The 18,519-nt window shown below is 62.2% G+C and overlaps 1 protein-coding gene across 1 annotated transcript in view; it reads right to left on the bottom strand.

Moving 5' to 3' along the window:
* NSD1 (nuclear receptor binding SET domain protein 1) overlaps positions 1-18,519 on the bottom strand; it is a 139,819-nt gene that overhangs the window by 7,538 nt on the left and 113,762 nt on the right. Inside the window, exons 15-21 of the mRNA XM_075009595.1 lie at positions 18,076-18,281; positions 17,293-17,405; positions 16,070-16,339; positions 14,313-14,429; positions 7,565-7,706; positions 6,828-6,934; positions 386-590 (exon numbers count right to left, since the gene is read on the bottom strand). Of these exons, the coding sequence (XP_074865696.1) occupies positions 386-590; positions 6,828-6,934; positions 7,565-7,706; positions 14,313-14,429; positions 16,070-16,339; positions 17,293-17,405; positions 18,076-18,281 (1,160 nt within the window). The remainder of the gene's footprint in view (positions 1-385; positions 591-6,827; positions 6,935-7,564; positions 7,707-14,312; positions 14,430-16,069; positions 16,340-17,292; positions 17,406-18,075; positions 18,282-18,519) is intronic.

Here is an 18,519-nt window from a genome sequence, read left to right as displayed (position 1 = left end):
TCCATGTATCCAATCCAACTTATGGGCAACAATGTTGTGGGAGACTGTGTCAAAGGCTTTAACCCCTTTGAAGCAGCCAGACAATACATTAATTACTGGGCCTCTTCTGCTTGCTTCCATTGAATGTACACAGGTCATGATCACTGGTCTCTAGATAACCATCAGATTCTAATTCTGTGATCAGTTCCTCCAGCAGGGCGCTGCCTCATGGCGGGTGCAATCCCTCTTCTGCTGGAAAATCACTAGCTACAACCTTTAGAAACCTCACTTGTGCCTTATTGCTGGTGTGTGGAGAATTTCCTTTCCTCAAATCAGGGCTCACAGTGCAGGTCTACCCGGCTACCCCCACAAGAGCAGAGCCCAGGAGGTGCCTGGCGTCACTGACCTGCAGGCCGTTTGGTCAGGTTGAGGCAGTCTGCGTGGTAGACTTTTGGGCAGCCTGTCTTCTTACATGAAACGAGCTGCCCTCCATCTCCGCAGCTGAAGCACTCATCCTCTCGCTCTTTCATGAGCTCTGCCTGTGATCTGCGCTTCACCTGCTGCCGTCTCCTGACCTTCTTCGACTTCTCCTCTGTCAGGCTAGGGAGGTTCTGCAGATACGATCAAACAAACAACATGGGTCTGTCTCTGCCCGCTCTGACTGATCTGAGCAGCACCACAGGAGAGCTGCCCAGCTAGCGTATGGTTTGTCCCCAGCACAAGGCGACTGGGGATACACTGCATGTTCAAAGAGAGGAAAAGAGCAATTAAACCAAAACCCAGTGCCAATTCCATCTACACATAGCAGGGCCAGCCACACAAATCCCTGGCTTGTATGCAGACTGACCTTCCTCCCCAGAGGGGACGCAATCTCCTCTTTCGGTAAACAAGAGTCAAAACCTGAGATGCTGGTGACAATCACCAACCCCAGGAAGCCTGGGAGAGATGCATGTGCTCCCTTACAAATTAAAGAGTTAAAAGCACACTTGCTTTAACTTACCTGAGAGGTGTCAGCAGGAGGGACAGCAATGCCTGGGGATTAGCTCGCAAGGACGGAGTACACAGACTGAACCAGGCATCCGCTCATCAGAGCACATTTGAAACTGAAGCTTTCAAAACCCCCTCATGACGGAGGAGTTTGTTGACATGAATGTGATGTGAGTGATCCTTTCAACCCATGTAGGGCAGCAGCAAAGCATCCCATAAGAGGAACATGGCTTCTGAGCACAGAGACTTATCTGGCACCTGACATGGCTGCTTCTAAATGGTCTGTGAAACCCACACAAACTGAAGTGAGACAGTCCATTGCTGCTGCTGGTTCCACAAGAGGCCTAGTCCCCTGGCACTGAACGGGCGGACAAAAATGCTGACTGCATTGAACTTGGCAATGGCAGAACTAACGTGCAGTGGAAATCAGACTGAGTTACCAGATTTATGGCTCTCTCCTGAACTATGCTGATCAGAATTGAACAGGCTCAGATGAAAGTTTAATTATTTTTGTATTTCCTGGCAGAGAGTCTCTCTCCTTCCCTGGCTGGACAAATTGGGCTAGAAGAGAAGCTGTAACCAACTTTCCACACTTCCAGAGACCTTTCCTTTTTCAGCTAAAATTTCCCATCCTTGGACTTTGACCACCACAGTGGGAATAACTAAAAACCAGCTGCATTTAGAACGTTGCTCATGAACGTTGCTAACCCTCTTGGCTGGCTGTGCTCCTGCCCGAGAGTGGGACTGAGCAGGGGAGGGTATGAACCCCTTGCAGGTGCTGTGCAGAGTGACTGCACCAATCACTGGGTATTTGCACAAGACAGGCAGTGGCAAAAGCAAGTGATCCCTCTAAGGGCTGAGCTATGCTCTGGGGAAGGTCCGCTTAAGGGACGCAATTCCAGGTGGATGACTCACGTAGCTGGCGTCGACACACCTTAACTCGGGCTTGCGTGCCACCTCCCCGGCGGGAGGCCGACGCAAAGAGCGCTCCGGTTGATTTCCCTTACTCCTAACAAGGGGCAGGAGCAGCGGCACGGGCGCCCCACCCGGAAGATCACTGGCAGGGACAGTCTCTGCAGGGACAACGTGCCCACGGGCACTGCGATGCGCTCCTTGCCCACGGGCACTCTGAAATACTCCCGTGCTGGAGGATTAGCCGGCAGCATCTGAGGCCTGGTCCAGACCTCACTACACTGCTGCCGGCTGTGAAAATTCTGCACCCCATTCAACAAGTAGTGGGCCATCTGGGGGTGGCTCACCAGCTGCGAGCGGGAGCCTCTGCCAGGGGTTTACGCCTTGCGGGAGCAGAACTCCCAGCGGAGTCAGTGCTCTGTCCCCAGCAGAGACAGGCCCCGGCTGGGGAGCTTCGTACACAGCGGCTGGGACCTGGCACTCAAAGAACTCGGCAAGGCAACTCTGGCACCACGGCTCACAGCACCCATCTCACAGCAAGCCATCTAAGAGGGCATCACCGGCACCAGATGCTGCCAGGCCAGCATCCTTGACAAAGGGACCTGAGCCATCAGAACGCTGGGCAGACCCAGGCCCTGCAGGTGACGAGCCCCATCCTTTGGGCTCCCCAAGGCTCTCGGTGGAGGACGGGGCAACGCCCTCCTCCCCGATGCCTGTACAGCCTCCATGGGCTGCACTGAGATGACGATCCTGAGGTCTCCTCTAGCCAGAGACAGGCCTCTGAAGTTTTCCCCAGGCACCACCCAGGCCAAGGTGGTGATGCTGGGCCTGTCCGCCCTGGACCAGGGGCTTTCTGCAATGAGCTCCACTGGGCTGACTTCCACACAGGGCCCACAGTCCAGCCCCTCTGTGCTGCTCCCACGTGATGGTGTTGCTGGAGAGCAGAGCAGGATCTTGTTCGAGATCACGTCACTGATCTCCTGGCTGCGATCATGGTTGTGGTGCTGTTATCCGTGGCACCGCGTGCGTGTCCGCCGTCTCCTGGGGCACCGGTTCCTGCTGCAGCGCTCGTCACACCCGCAGGACTGCTCGTGCTCCCCAGCTCGTCAGGACAGTTCAGCAGCGCCGACCCCTCGCCCTGCGTTAGCATCTCACTCCTGGTCACCCCTTCGCGAACCCGAGCAGCCTCCAGCGCCTCGGATAGACATCCCCAGCACATAGGGAACTGCAGCGCCCCACTGGCTGAGCCCTGGCAATTCTGGACCCCCACCGAAAGCCCCACATTGGTGCCATTGGAGCCCTGTGCCCCAGAGGCCACCGTCACCTCCCCCACGACAGGCAATACCTACCCCCCCTGCACAGCACCGCTTTGAGACATACAGGGTGCCCAACCTGCAGGAATCACAAGGAGACTTATGGGATCTGACCCTACAGACGGCCTCCTCCTCCACCTCCACCTCCCCCTCCCAGCTGGGACCTCCACCTATGGCCTACAGAGCACCACTGAGTAGCCTAAGTACGAACCCACAGGCAGAGGCGGTCACTGAGCAGCGGCAAACTACAGTGGACATCTCGGCACTGGAAGGTCCATCCAGGATCATGCTCATGACAACCAAAACCATCCCGATAGAGGAGCCATCCTCCCTGTGCTCCGGAGCTCAGAGCGGTCTGACTGAAGGGCCAGGTGCTCCTACCACAGGGCAGGGGACAGTGTTGCCAGGACGAGAGACCGTGCTGCTTATCAGCACAGAGGGCGGAGCAGGTCGTCACCCCGTCAGGAAACCCTTCAGCTGTGGGAGTTCAGCTGCCTTCCTTGGGGAGCTCAGCAGCAGCTGCACTCGTGAGTGGTTGAGCTGGATCCTCCAGAGGCCCTGATCCCTGTGAGTGGGCTCCAGCTGCAGGGACAGGATAGACATTACACCCATCATTCCAGCTTGGCCCCAGCAACACTGGTACTCCACCCCCAGGGATCTGCCAGCGGGGCTGCTGTGTCCCCCTGACCTCACGGCACAGCCACCCTCACCTGGGGCCAGCATCTCCACCTCAGGGCTTGGAGGCTTCATGGTTAAATGCAGCAGAGCTCACCTGCTTGGAGCAAGTCCGACAAGTATTCCTCAGTAAGCAAAAGCCTTCCACCGGGGCTGCTGTGCACCTGGCACAACGGAAGAGGTTCACGTCCTGCTGTTCCCAACACCAGATGGACCCCTGCACTCCCCTATCCTGGACAACTCTGGAGCACCTCACGTCCCTGAAACAATCAGTGCCTTCAACACTGGCCCCCAAAGCCCACCTAGCACCATTCCGGCCTTCTGCCCAGGCGAGTCCGGCTGCTCCGTGCTTACCAGCCAGTCAGCCGGACAATTCCTCTTAGGCCTGAAGGGCTTCACCCCCAAGCTGAGCACCACATCCTACCTGGATCTCGAGCCAGTCCTAGTGCACCTCATGGCGCCTCCCCGCTGCCAGACCTGTTGTGGAAAGTGGCCTTCCTGGCAGCCATTACCTTGCCTCGACGAGCACCAGAACTACAGGCCCTGCTATCAGAACCATTGGCCGCTCTCTCTCTCCTAAGACAGGGTCCTTCTTGGACCCCACGCAGGCTTCCTAGCGAGGGCGGCATCGAATTGCACACCGCCCCGGCATCTTCCTTCCCCTCTCTCCCAAAGCCTCTCAACAGCCCACGCGACAACAGCTGCACTCCCTGGTGCTCAGAAGAGCTCCCGCATCCGCCCCACACAGCGGTGCAACACAGGGAAGGGCTCCCAGTCTGCTGCAGCGTTGCTCCAGTCGGGCTCAAGTTTGGCAGCACAGCACCACACAGGCTCGGGCTGTGTTCCTGGCTCACGTCCTCTTTCCTGGGGAGCAGCGACCTGCTCTTCTGCACACACCTTTACGTCTCACTACGCCATCATTCAACAGGCCGGGGGACAGGTCCTCCAGCACAGCGGCTCTACCGTCACCGACTGACTGCCACCTCACCTCCTCGGTGGGGCTGGGAAGTCACCTCCCTGGACCTGAGCTGAGCAGCCACTCGAAGACGGTTATTCTTCTTCTCGGAACCGCTCTCTGTGGCGTGTTGCTCATCTCTCTCCACACTCCCCCCTTCACCTCTGTCTCAGACGCAGGGCAGCCCAGTCGGGCTCGGGGAGGGGTTCTCCCCACTCCAGATCAGCGAGGGGCTGCTCTGCCTCACTACACAGCTGCGTATGGAGAATCAGGCTCAGCTGCACTAGTCCCAGGACTCAGCCAGATGGTCCAGGCCCTAGTGCACGATGGGGCTGCAACTGTCCGGGCCTCCTAGCAACCCTGGATCTTGGGGTCGGGGGGAATCCAGACCACAACATGCTGACCCCGCTCTTCTGGGCCATGTTCACACTGCCCCTCGGGGCCGCAGGTTGGGCTCCTGCATGTGTGGGTAAAGCCAGTCTCTGTCCCAGCTTGGGAGTCCCCCTCAAAGAGGTCTAGCTATGGGCCCAGCAGTCTGGGCCAGTCTTCAGCTTCAGGATCAGCCTCTGGCTCCTCCAGTAGTTGGGACTCAACGGAGCTGTGGGGCTCAGATTCCATACTTCCTGTCCTGCCCCCGGCTTCCCGCCAGATGATGGGCAGGGCTCGGGGAGAGGTTCTTCTCCTCCAGATCAGTGAGGGGCCCCTCCACCTCACTATGTGCGGCAAGGAGAAGGGAAGTGGCGGGTCAGGGGGCAGGGTCGTACACACAGCGCCATGCCAGGGGCTCCCCAGCCAGCCGACGGGGAACTGCTAGGTCAGAACTTCCAGCAGCCGTGCTGGCACGTGCCTCACTGGGCTGGGATGAGCAACAGGCCTCAAAGCACAACAGTCAGGAGTAGGTGAGTAATTGTCTTTGTCGTCAGACAAGGCTGCTGAGGAATTTCCAGCTGTTCCGCCCAGGCCATAGCACTGGGGCTCTTGCTACAGTTCGCCATGGAAAGCACAGGGCCCGGCCAGCTGCGGTGGGGCAGCCTCTAGTTCATCTCTCCATGAGGCTGTTGCCAGACTGTCACAGCAGATGCCCACTGGCTCCAGAGCGCAGGTCTGCCGGCTGCTTCAGTGAAGCACACGGAACTAGGAACCACCTGTGGCTCGGGCTGTACAGGGAAGAATGTGAGCTGGCCAACTGGTTCTGCACTTTGGCATTGAGAAGTCCCCACCTCAGGCAACAGCACAATTAAAAGGAAAAATTCATTCCTGGGAGGCTGCCAAATCAAGAGCTGAACACTCAGGAAGCTGCACAAGTGAACACTCCTCCTCCAACATTAGCACCTGCTTCTTGTGTGTCTGGAGATCTCCTAGAGACCTTCCCCGCCTTACTGACAAACCCATGTTCTCTGAGCGCAGACAGGGCCTACCGGGGGGACTCTGTTCAGGAACTGGGGCCTACCCTGATGTAACAAAGTCTGAGTGCCCTGGTCTTCCGATTACGGTGCAAGCTCATGGCTTACTCCGGCCTCTGCTTGAGGAAGCGGCCTAAGTGAGCCACAGTTCATTTGTTGTGTGAGCAAAGCTTCTCCAGAGGCGGGGCTTTAGCCATTCTTTGCTTGTTTAAAAGCAGCTGCTGTTTTACGCTGATGCACGTGAGGGTAACTGCTATCTCAAGGGGATGGTTTGTAAAAGCAAAACAGCATCACAGAGAAAGAAAACCCTGGAACAAGTTCATTTGCCCAAAGCACAAAAAAGCCAACCCAACAGTCTCCACTCACTCAGGCGTGCATTCCTGTGAGCTCCCCCAAAACGCTCCGACTTCCATCACAGCGCTAAGGGTCTCTGCTCCTGTTGCTCTAAGTGAGGTACTGGCACCTTTGTCCAAGCTCGACTCCAGCAAGGGTTTCACAACCACTTTCAAACACAGGGGCTCCTGTCATGGCAATGCTATGATCCGCGCAGCACAGACTGCTCCCATTCAAACAGAGCCCTTGGAGTAAAAACAAATGTCCTACCTTGGGGCGCACACCAAGGAACCCGCTGCAATTCGGAGCGCCACACTTGCAAACCGTCTTTCCGTTCCCCAAACATTCCAGGTTGTAGTTGAAAGTCAGCTCCGTCCCTGGTAACACAAGAAATCAGTAGGCAACATCTGGACTGTGACAAACACCGGAAAGAAAGTTCTGCACGTCCTGCTGGAACTGAAGAGACACCAGAACCGACACACACGGAGGGGCCCTGGCTGTTCTCACTCCCTCAGGGCAGACCTCTGTGGCCACGGCCGCCAGGACTGCCACGGCCTGGGCTTTGACACTCCATTTGTTTGCTTGCCCTGGGTAATTACAAGTGTGCTCTCTTTGGAGGCACATGTGCTCTTTGCGCAAGGGGGCTGGATTCCTGACCAGAAGGGGGTATACCAACAGTTCCCGCCATTGCTAGAGCAGTTCCTCCAGATCCCCCTGCCCAGGTGGCTCATACCGTGTCCCCACACAAGGTCCCTGCATGCCTGCAGGCCGATTGCAAGCAACCTGACGCTGTGCGCAACAGGAACTATTGCGGCCTAGCCCTGGGTTCCCTCGTGCCACTGCCCCCACCACGCACACAGAGAAGGAAAGAGCTCCGCTAGGTACTGCGAGCATGGACGATGAGGGGCAGCCCTTCCTCAAACCCCGTTCCGCAGCCCCACGCCCTGCCCTTTCCTGCCAGAGCCACCTCCCCCAGCCACCAGGTCAGCACAGACAAGGGCACTCACCAGCTTTGATATTGACCAGCGCAAAGAGCCCGACCCGTGTATCGCCGTTCACAGACCACTTCTGAGTCTCGCAGTTGGGCTGGCAGCAGTGGTTCATAAACCTGGCGTAATTCCCCTTGGGTCCGGCATCGATGATCCGATCCTGCAACCGCAAGGCAAAGCCACTTCTTGTGAGCAATGTCTTCTGGGAGCAGCACCCGCACAGGCCCAAGAGCGGGTCTGGATCCACGCTCCCTGCAGGGGTGCTTTAAAATGCACCTTGGGCCATGGGTTCTACGGGGCACCCCCCAGCCGGCGCAATCCAACAGGGTCTGCACGCTGACGGCCGGGGGGGGCGTTTCCCAGCAGAGTGCAAACGCACAGAATGCTGCTTCCCTTACCCCCCGAGCAGCTCTGCCCCCAAGGGGGAGAGACGCCTCCAAGGAAAGAGGCTGTCGTGGGGAGCACCTAGCCTTTCCCTCCACACGCGGGATGCGTACTGGGGCGGGATACTGATCAGCACCGCCCCCACGCCCCTCTCTTACGCCCCCGAACCGCCCTCTTACGCCCCCGAACTGCCGACCCAGCACCGCCCCCACACCGCTCTCTTACGCCCCCGAACTGCCGACCCAGCACCGCTCCCACGCTCCTCTCTTACGCCCCCGAACCGCCCCCACGCCGCTCTCTTACGCCCCCGAACTGCCGACCCAGCACCACCCCCACACCGCTCTCTTACGCCCCCGAACTGCCGACCCAGCACCGCTCCCACGCTCCTCTCTTACGCCCCCACGCCGCTCTCTTACGCCCCCGAACTGCCGACCCAGCACCGCCCCCACACCGCTCTCTTACGCCCCCGAACCGCCCCCACGCCGCTCTCTTACGCCCCCAAACTGCCGACCCAGCACCGCCCCCACGCCCTTCTCTTACGCCCCCGAACCGCCCCCACGCCGCTCTCTTACGCCCCCAAACTGCCGACCCAGCACCGCCCCCACGCCCTTCTCTTACGCCCCCGAACCGCCCGCACGCCGCTCTCTTACGCCCCCGAACTGCCGACCCAGCACCGCCCCCACACCGCTCTCTTACGCCCCCGAACCGCCCGCACGCCGTTCTTACGCCCCCGAACCGCCCCCACGCCGCTCTCTTACGCCCCCGAACTGCCGACCCAGCACCGCTCCCACGCTCCTCTCTTACGCCCCCGAACCGCTCTCTTACGCCCCCGAACTGCCGACCCAGCACCGCCCCCATGCCCCTCTCTTACGCCCCCGAACCGCCCCCACGCCGCTCTCTTACGCCCCCGAACTGCCGACCCAGCACCGCTCCCACGCTCCTCTCTTACGCCCCCGAACCGCCCCCACGCCGCTCTCTTACACCCCCGAACTGCCGACCCAGCACCGCCCCCACACCGCTCTCTTACGCCCCCGAACCGCCGACCCAGCACCGCTCCCACGCTCCTCTCTTATGCCCCCGAACCGCCCCCACGCCGCTCTCTTACGCCCCCGAACTGCCGACCCAGCACCGCCCCCACACCGCTCTCTTACGCCCCCGAACTGCCGACCCAGCACCGCTCCCACGCTCCTCTTACGCCCCCGAACCGCCCCCACGCTGCTCTCTTACGCCCCCGAACTGCCGACCCAGCACCGCCCCCACACCGCTCTCTTACGCCCCCGAACCGCCGCCACGCTGCTCTCTTACACCCCCGAACTGCCGACCCAGCACCGCCCCCACACCGCTCTCTTACGCCCCCAAACTGCCGACCCAGCACCGCTCCCACGCTCCTCTCTTACGCCCCCGAACCGCCCCCACGCCGCTCTCTTACGCCCCCGAACTGCCGACCCAGCACCGCCCCCACACCGCCGACCCAGCACTGCTCCCACGCTGCCGACCCAGCACCGCTCCCACGCTCCTCTTACGCCCCCGAACCGCCCCCACGCCGCTCTCTTACGCCCCCGAACCGCCCGCACGCCGCTCTCTTACGCCCCCGAACCGCCCGCACGCCGCTCTCTTACGCCCCCGAACCGCCCGCACGCCGCTCTCTTACGCCCCCGAACTGCCGACCCAGCACCGCCCCCACACCGCTCTCTTACGCCCCCGAACCGCCCGCACGCTGCTCTTACGCCCCCGAACCGCCCCCACGCCGCTCTTACGCCCCCGAACTGCCGACCCAGCACCGCTCCCACGCTCCTCTCTTACGCCCCCGAACCGCCCCCACGCCGCTCTCTTACGCCCCCGAACTGCCGACCCAGCACCGCCCCCATGCCCCTCTCTTACGCCCCCGAACCGCCCCCACGCCGCTCTCTTACGCCCCCGAACTGCCGACCCAGCACCGCCCCCACACCGCTCTCTTACGCCCCCGAACTGCCGACCCAGCACCGCTCCCACGCTCCTCTCTTACGCCCCCGAACCGCCCCCACGCCGCTCTCTTACGCCCCCGAACAGCCGACCCAGCACCGCCCCCACACCGCTCTCTTACGCCCCCGAACTGCCGACCCAGCACCGCTCCCACGCTCCTCTCTTATGCCCCCGAACCGCCCCCACGCCGCTCTCTTACGCCCCCGAACTGCCGACCCAGCACCACCCCCACACCGCTCTCTTACGCCCCCGAACTGCCGACCCAGCACCGCTCCCACGCTCCTCTCTTACGCCCCCGAACCGCCCCCACGCCGCTCTCTTACGCCCCCGAACTGCCGACCCAGCACCGCCCCCACACCGCTCTCTTACGCCCCCGAACCGCCCCCACGCCGCTCTCTTACGCCCCCAAACTGCCGACCCAGCACCGCCCCCACGCCCTTCTCTTACGCCCCCGAACCGCCCCCACGCCCTTCTCTTACTCCCCCGAACCGCCCCCACGCCGCTCTCTTACGCCCCCAAACTGCCGACCCAGCACCGCCCCCACGCCCTTCTCTTACGCCCCCGAACCGCCCGCACGCCGCTCTCTTACGCCCCCGAACTGCCAACCCAGCACCGCCCCCACACCGCTCTCTTACGCCCCCGAACCGCCCGCACGCCGTTCTTACGCCCCCGAACCGCCCCCACGCCGCTCTCTTACGCCCCCGAACTGCCGACCCAGCACCGCTCCCACGCTCCTCTCTTACGCCCCCGAACCGCCCCCACGCCGCTCTCTTACGCCCCCGAACTGCCGACCCAGCAGCCCTCCCACGCTCCTCTCTTACGCCCCCGAACCGCCCGCATGCCGCTCTTACGCCCCCGAACCGCCCGCATGCCGCTCTCTTACGCCCCCGAACCGCCCCCACGCCGCTCTCTTACGCCCCCGAACCGCCCGCACGCCGCTCTTACGCCCACGAACCGCCCGCACGCCGCTCTCTTACGCCCCCGAACCGCCCCCACACCCCTCTTACGCCCCCGAACCGCCCCCACGCCCCTCTTACGCCCCCGAACCGCCGACCCAGCACCGCCCCCACGCCGCTCTCTTACACCCCCAAACCGCCGACCCAGCACCGCCCCCACACCGCTCTCTTACACTCCCGAACTGCCGACCCAGCACCGCCCCCACACCGCTCTCTTACGCCCCCGAACCGCCCCCACACCGCTCTCTTACACCCCCGAACCGCCCCCACGCCCCTCTTACGCCCCCGAACCGCCGACCCAGCACCGCCCCCACGCCGCTCTCTTACACCCCCAAACCGCCGACCCAGCACCGCCCCCACACCGCTCTCTTACACCCCCGAACCGCCGACCCAGCACCGCCCCCACACCGCTCTCTTACACCCCCGAACCGCCGACCCAGCACCGCCCCCACACCGCTCTCTTACACCCCCGACCTGCCGACCCAGCACCGCCCCCACACCGCTCTCTTACACCCCCAAACTGCCGACCCAGCACCGCCCCCACACCGCTCTCTTACGCCCCCGAACCGCCCCCACACCGCTCTCTTACACCCCTGAACCGCAGACCCAGCACCTCTCCCACATCACTCTTACAGCCCCGAACCACCGACCCAGCACTGCTCCCACACCGCTCTCTTACACCCCCGAACTGCTGACCCAGCACCGCCCCCACACCGCTCTCTTACGCCCCCGAACTGCAGACCCAGCACCGCTACATCGTTCTTACACCCCCGAACCGCAGACCCAGCGCCGCTCCCACACCGCTCTCTTACACCCCCAAACTGCCGACCCAGCACCACTCCCACGCCTGAACCGCAGACCCAGCACTGATCCTACACCCGTCTTACACCTGAACCGCTGAGCCAGCGCCGCTCCTGCACCCCTTACACCCGAACTGCAGACCCAGCACCGCCCCCACACCGCTCTCTTACACCCCCGAACCGCAGACCCAGCACCGCTCCCACACCGCTCTTACACCCCCAAACTGCCGACCCAGCCCCGCCCCCACACCGCTCTCTTACACCCCCGAACTGCTGACCCAGCACCGCTCCCACACCGCTCTTACACCCCCAAACTGCCGACCCAGCACCGCTCCCACACCGCTCTCTTACAACCCCGACCTGCTGACCCAGCACCGCTCCCACACCGCTCTCTTACACCCCCAAACTGCCGACCCAGCACCGCCCCCACACCGCTCTCTTACACCCCTGAACCGCAGACCCAGCACCACTCCCACATCGCTCTTACAGCCCCGAACCACTGACCCAGCACTGCTCCCACACCGCTCTTACACCCCCGAACCGCTGACCCAGCACTGCTCCCACACCGCTCTCTTACACCCCCTAACTGCTGACCCAGCACCGCCCCCACACCGCTCTTACACCCCCGAACTGCCGACCCAGCACCGCTCCCACGCCCCTCTCTTACGCCCCCGAACTGCCCCCACACCGCCGACCCAGCACCGCCCCCACACCGCTCTCTTGCACCCCCGAACTGCCGACCCAGCACCGCTCCCACACCACTCTCTTACACTCCCGAACCGCCCCCACACCGCTCTCTTACACCCCCGAACTGCCGACCCAGCACCGCCCCCACACCGCTCTCTTACGCCCCCGAACCGCCCCCACACCGCTCTCTTACACCCCCGAACCGCCCCCACGCCCCTTACGCCCCCGAACCGCCGACCCAGCACCGCCCCCACGCCGCTCTCTTACACCCCCAAACTGCCGACCCAGCACCGCCCCCACACCGCTCTCTTACACCCCCGAACCGCCGACCCAGCACCGCCCCCACACCGCTCTCTTACACCCCCAAACTGCCGACCCAGCACCGCCCCCACACCGCTCTCTTACGCCCCCGAACCGCCCCCACACCGCTCTCTTACACCCCTGAACCGCAGACCCAGCACCTCTCCCACATCACTCTTACAGCCCCGAACCACCGACCCAGCACTGCTCCCACACCGCTCTCTTACACCCCCGAACTGCTGACCCAGCACCGCCCCCACACCGCTCTCTTACGCCCCCGAACTGCAGACCCAGCACCGCTACCACATCGTTCTTACACCCCCAAACCGCAGACCCAGCGCCGCTCCCACACCGCTCTCTTACACCCCCAAACTGCCGACCCAGCATCGCCCCCACACCGCTCTCTTACACCCCCGAACTGCCGACCCAGCCCCGCTCCCACACCGCTCTTACACCCCCGCCCCCACACCGCTCTCTTACACCCCCGAACTGCTGACCCAGCACCGCTCCCACACCGCTCTTACACCCCCAAACTGCCGACCCAGCACCGCTCCCACACCGCTCTTACACCCCCAAACTGCCGACCCAGCACCACTCCCACACCGCTCTCTTACAACCCCGACCTGCTGACCCAGCACCGCTCCCACACCGCTCTCTTACACCCCCAAACTGCCGACCCAGCACCGCCCCCACACCGCTCTCTTACACCCCTGAACCGCAGACCCAGCACCACTCCCACATCGCTCTTACAGCCCCGAACCACCGACCCAGCACTGCTCCCACACCGCTCTTACACCGCCGAACCGCTGACCCAGCACTGCTCCCACACCGCTCTCTTACACCCCCGAACTGCTGACCCAGCACCGCCCCCACACCGCTCTCTTACACCCCCGAACTGCCGACCCAGCACCGCTCCCACGCCCCTCTCTTACGCCCCCGAACTGCCCCCACACCGCCGACCCAGCACCGCCCCCACACCGCTCTCTTGCACCCCCGAACCGCCCCCACACCGCTCTCTTCCACCCCCGAACTGCCGACCCAGCACCGCTCCCACACCACTCTCTTACACTCCCAAACCGCCCCCACACCGCTCTCTTACACCCCCGAACCGCCCCCACGCCCCTCTTACGCCCCCGAACCGCCGACCCAGCACCGCCCCCACGCCGCTCTCTTACGCCCCCGAACTGCAGACCCAGCACCGCTACCACATCGTTCTTACACCCCCAAACCGCAGACCCAGCGCCGCTCCCACACCGCTCTCTTACACCCCCGAACTGCCGACTCAGCACCGCCCCCACACCGCTCTCTTACACCCCCAAACTGCCGACCCAGCATTGCCCCCACACTGCTCTCTTACACCCCCGAACCGCAGATCCAGCACCGCTCCCACACCCCCGAACCGCTCCCACACCGCTCTCTCACACCCCTGAACCGCCGACCCAGCACCACTCACATACCTGAACCGCAGACCCAGCACCGATCCTACACCCCTTTTACACCCGAACCGCTGAGCCAGCGCCGCTCCTGCGCCCCTTACACCCGAACCACTGAGCCAGCATGGCTCCCAGGCTGCTCCTATTGTCCTTCTCTTTGCTGCAGCTGTTCTCAAGGGGCGCGGTGCTCCAGGAAGGCCGCGTGCCGGGGCTCTGACTGGCAAGAATGCTGCACGTTACGTACCTTGTCCAACGTCAGCATGTAGAAGTTGGTGATGTCGTGCTCCTGCGCATAGCGGATCCGGGCCCGACACTCCTCCTCGTCAATGAGCTCCCCCACGTACTCATTCACAAACTCGCCCTGCGAAGGACAAGGCACAGACGGCTGCTCAGGCTGCGGCCTCTGCAGGAAGGAGACGCTGCTGGGCTAACCTGCCGGTCCTTTCTCGGGGGCGCTCTCAGTGAGCAACTGCCCCAGGCACGCTGCTGCAGGTTTGACCCGCGCGCTGCAGCGGCTTCGTGCGTTTGTGAAAGTGCTTCAGCAGGGGAACGCGAGTACTGCGAGCACAGTCCCGTGATGTTCCCACTGCGGGCCCCCCATCCTCCCCGCCTGTGCAAAAGCACAGCTTTCAGGGTCAGCACAAAGCCAAGGGGGTTTGGCTGTAGCGTGCCACAGGTTCCGAGCAGACCCCTGCTCCATAACTGACCCCAAGCGCTGTGGGCAGCACGGCTGGGTTCCTGGAACACAGTCCTGAAGCAAGCTTGGCAAGAGCCAGCGCTTGGAGGTACTGCCCCAGCTACACTACGCCGCCAGCCTGGGGGAACTCCGGGCCACGGCCCCACGCAGAATTCCCGTCCCCTGCAGAACAATGGCTTTCTGACAGGGCAGCAAGGAGAAGCCCCGAGCGTGGCCCTGCGACCCGCCCTCACTGTGCGTTTGGGGTGTGCAGGGCAGCGCAGGAAGGTCATCACCGCAGGGCAGGAAGCGGGACTGCCCAAGACCCCGCTGTTGCCTTCCACCTGCATTAGGCTCAGCTGCCTGTCCTGGGCAAGGTAGGACTTCCTGTCCACCTGCACGGCATCCAGGACCTCAACAGAACAACACCCCCCAGATCCTCCCCAGGCTGCATCTGATGCCCGTCCCCTGCCCCTTGCTCTTCAGCTGATCAGTGTACAGGGAGCTGCTTCCCCATTCACTCAACCCCTGTATTCACACCCCCCCATACCCAGACCCTCCCACTGAGCACCATCCCTTGCACCTGCAGCACCCTGAGGAGCCACCTGCAGCCCAAACCCCAACCTAACATGCCCCACTCCGCAGCAACTAGGCCTCCATCCCACTGGGCCCCACTCCCCCAGCACCTGTGGAATCTGGACACCCCCCAGCCCAGTCACCTTCACCCGGACCTCCCTGCAAAGTCCCATGACCACTGTACCCAGAACCCCCCCAACAAGCCCCTGTGCACCCACATTCCTCTCTGCACCTGGATCCCCCACACCCAGAACCCTCCCGCTAAGCCTCTCCGCACTCCACTCCTGCCTGCCTGCCCACACCTGGGCCCCCAGCGTGCTGTTTCTAGGGCAAGCCCGGGCCTTGCACTGTGTCTGGGTTGGATGCAGCCTCACAGCTGAGTCCAGGTCCTTGGGGCGGGGCAGGGGGAAGAGCTGCACAGTGATTGCCCTCCTCTGAGCACCATTGTCCTGTGCTCCCTGTGCCATGCTGGAGCCATCACAATTAAATGGTGACTACAATTTGCAGAGTTTTACAATATCGTGCAAGGAATTTTCATTCTTTGCACAGAAGTGTTAGGTTTTTGGCTGCAGAACGCCCCCAGGAGTAAGCCCTGTTCCCTGGGTGAAAGCCAGTCAGGAAAATAAAGTCATCCACTTCTCTCCTAAACAGGCGCCTCTGCTCAGAACACAATGACAAAACCTAGGAAGACTTTGCTTGCAACCAGCTCAGCATCAGCAGAGAGCAAAACAGAGACATGCATAAGGTACCTTTTTAATGTCCCTTTTGGCTTGCAAGCCCCAGCCTCGCGCCAGCGTGCGGAAGATTTCGACCTCTGGGTACTGCCTCTTGGAGAAGCACTGGTTCTGACAGCGCTCTCCAGCCGGGCAGACCAGGGGGTGACATTCGTACAGCAGCATCCGGTTGATGCACTCGGAGTCCAGGCCACAAGGGTTCTCATCTGTGGGTTTGCAGTTGCAACGTGGTATCTCTGACAGGTCTGCAGTGAAGATCTGCACCTTGCCCACGGGTCTGTTCACCTGGGAAGGCACATGCACATGATGAGCCAGCTAGGAAACAGCAGCAGGGCACAGCCCTGGAGCACTCGGACCAGCATGCAGCAGTGAGAGCCACCTACTTCACTGGTAGGCACTCCTCAACCAGCGCTCAAGGGAACGCTCTCCCCAGAGCCTGTGCCAAACAGCCAGCTCTCCACTCCCAATTCCAGGCCCTTCCAGAGCCCCTCTGTGTGGCTCTCAGCTGTCCACTGCCCACACTGCACACCTGTGATGGTGCAGGGCCTCCGCCTGAGCCCTGGCAAACATGCAGTTAACCCCCCCACCCCGCCCTCTTGGGCTTGCACAGGCAAGTGAGAGTCCAGAGGGCTGGAGCCCGAAGGCCCATTCTGGAACACAAGTTAAGCCACAGAGCAGCAGCCCCAGATAGAGAGGAGACGGGCTGGTGGTAGCTCACGCAGGGCCCCCAGCGCAGGCAAAGGCAGGCAAGGAAGAAACGCACTCTTGAGAAAAGCCCTTTGCGGTGCTTTGGCCCAACCTGCAACCCCTTCTGCAAGGGCCACCAGCTGATCACTGGCCAGTCCCCAGAGCCGCCTCCAAAGCCCACTGCTATCGCAGCAGTTCTCAAACTGGGTTGAGACAACTGCGTACAACCTCTGTCCTTTGGCACTAGCCAACCCCACGCAGGAGAGAGACGGTCCTGTGCACAGCTGGTCTAGCTCCAGCAGGCTGGCCAGACCCGTCCCAGTAAATCAGGGCACCTCTATTACCAGTGCCCCACAGGGACCGAACAGTCACCACACCACCCCAGGGGCAGAGAGGACAGATGTACAAAAATGCCCTTGAAGATGAAAACCCTCTTGTCAACCCTCATCCCCGGCGGCAGTGAAGCAGCCTTCAAACGCCCACGCCGCAGAGCAGGGCAGCAAGCGGGAAAGGCCGTATGTACAGCCCAGGCGTCCCTGGGCTGGCCTCACCTTGATATGTTTGTAGGGAGGGGGCTTCTTATCGTTCTTCCTGTCCTCCTGCAGCTGCCTCAGTTCCTTCTGGGCCTTCAGCTCTTCAAAGCGCACAGCAGCTTCCTGCAGTGCTGAAAGGGCCCCCAAGCTGGTCACGGGACGCCTGGTGCGGCCTGAACCCGGTAGCGCGTTTGTGCTCAGTTACATGTGGGCGGGTCGCAGCTGACTGGCAAGGCCCTGCTCTCGTGCACTGGCACCGGGAGCGACGGGAGTGCTCCTCAGGAGCGAGACCCCCAGCCAGAGCTGCCGGCAGCCGACCTGGCAGCACTAACTGCCCCAGCGCAGGGGAGGGGGGTCTCACCGCTTGGCCAGAGTGCCCCCCAGCACAGCACAGCACAGCACTGCTGCAGCACACCCGCCTGCAGGGCTCCGGGAAAAGCCGGACTGAAAGGGACTGGGCTAACTACAGCCAAGTCAGCTGGGAGCCTGCAAGGCTTACCTGGTGCAAGAGGGTTTGTGGCAGCTGTGCTGGGTATTTATCAAGTCTCAGCCACTTTACGCCCATTTGTCGCACGTTACATGCGGGGAAACTGAGGCTCGGCCACGCTCCCAGATTGTGGCAGAGTTGGAATAAACTGGTCACTAGGAAGTAAGTTTCTCTGGCTTCCCTGACGGCTGCTCGGACCTGAGAGCTCTGGGAGGTTCTCTCCAGCCAAGGAGGACGAGGGCTTTTCTGTAGAGCGGGAGCCCACCGGGAGCCCAGTGGAACAAAGCGATCTTAGCCCAGGCCTCCCTCAGTACCTTTCTTATAGATGCCATCCACGCCCTTGGCCATCTTGTCCTTGCTGCTCACGTCGCCCTCCATGTAGGGAAACACCCGAGCCTGGTGCGTCCAGAGATAGTCGTTGGATCCAAAAAACAGCACAGGGAACTCGCCGATGTCATGCTTCATCTTCTGGATATTGACAGGAATTGTTCTGGGATGGCAAATCTCAGCTGGCCACCACCTGTCACCGGGGTAGGCAGGAAACGCGGGTCATGGCTCTGACACTAGTGCCGGAGAGCGGGCTCAGCCGGTGCCCTTCTACAGGGGCACTGACAGAGCAAGAAGTGTCCCAGGGCTTCCAGCACCTCACACCCGCAGCAGTGCTGGGCGTGACGTGGCTGGGGAGGATGGGCTAATCTATCAGCAGCTCCACAGCTGCTGTTGCACAAACCAGAGCTGAAAGCAGGGGGCCCAGCCCC

This window comes from Carettochelys insculpta, chromosome 15 (genome assembly GCF_033958435.1).
Source record: "Carettochelys insculpta isolate YL-2023 chromosome 15, ASM3395843v1, whole genome shotgun sequence".
Lineage (NCBI taxonomy): Eukaryota > Metazoa > Chordata > Testudines > Carettochelyidae > Carettochelys > Carettochelys insculpta.
This window is presented reverse-complemented; position numbering and strand designations above follow the sequence as displayed.